A 774-nucleotide genomic window follows, 5' to 3' on the forward strand; every position below is an offset into this window, starting at 1 on the left:
TGGGTCAGCATGGAATTGGCAGGGAATGGCACGGAATGGCACAGCCTGGCACAGAGGTACCTTGCGGAAGGAGAGCTCGACGTGCAGCTCCCCTCGGAAGTTGTAGAGCGCCAGCGCCTCACCATACTCCAGCACCTGGATGGTTGGTGACTTGATGGGCTTGGGCACCTCGTTGGGAGGCAGGATCTAGGTGGGGGACACACACGGGTGAGGGGCAGTGCCAGGCTCCCCTAGCCCTGCTGCCCCCTGCCCAGCCCCCAGGCTCACCTCCACGTAGTTGGAGGGGAAGATGCCCACGCGGCCGTGGTGCTCACCCTCCAGCCAGTTCCTGTCCACCTCCTTGTGGATGTAGACGATGTCTCCTTTCTGCAGAGTCAGCTCCCTGCAAGGGGCACTGCTCACACCTGGCTGGGGGGCACTGATCCATCCCCAGCCTGGCTGGCAAAAACCCGGGGCCTCCCCCAGTCCCTATCCATCCCGGAGAGACCCCCAGGAGTGTCCTCCAGCAGCACCAGTGCTTACTTGGGCGACTCAGCTTGGAAGTTGAACTTGAGGCGAGCAGCTTTCATCTGGAGACAGAGAGGAGTGGTCACAGGGAGATTCCTCCCCATCCCAACCATCCCAAATCCCATATGGGATGGGACCATCCTGGCCTCACCTTCTTCTCCTCCTTCCTGACAGCCTCTGGGGTGTCCCCCATGTCGGACAGGCTGGGGAGGGTCCCTGGCCGGAGGGTGTCTGCACAGAGCAGAGTGTCACAGACAGTGGGGACAG

The 774-nt window shown here is 62.1% G+C and overlaps 1 protein-coding gene across 1 annotated transcript; it reads right to left on the minus strand.

Moving 5' to 3' along the window:
• Window positions 1-60: 60 nt before the first annotated feature.
• On the minus strand, window positions 61-700 carry SORBS3 (sorbin and SH3 domain containing 3; the record flags this gene model as incomplete). The annotated part of the gene is made up of 4 exons (XM_009084723.1): window positions 659-700; window positions 523-569; window positions 268-382; window positions 61-186 (listed from the first exon to the last, which is right to left on the minus strand). Coding segments are annotated over exons 1-4 (330 nt in total), but the record flags the coding sequence as incomplete, so codon positions are not given.
• Window positions 701-774: the final 74 nt, after the last annotated feature.

The sequence above is a fragment of the Acanthisitta chloris genome, unplaced genomic scaffold (assembly GCF_000695815.1).
Source record: "Acanthisitta chloris isolate BGI_N310 unplaced genomic scaffold, ASM69581v1 scaffold28440, whole genome shotgun sequence".
Taxonomy (NCBI): Eukaryota; Metazoa; Chordata; class Aves; order Passeriformes; family Acanthisittidae; genus Acanthisitta; species Acanthisitta chloris.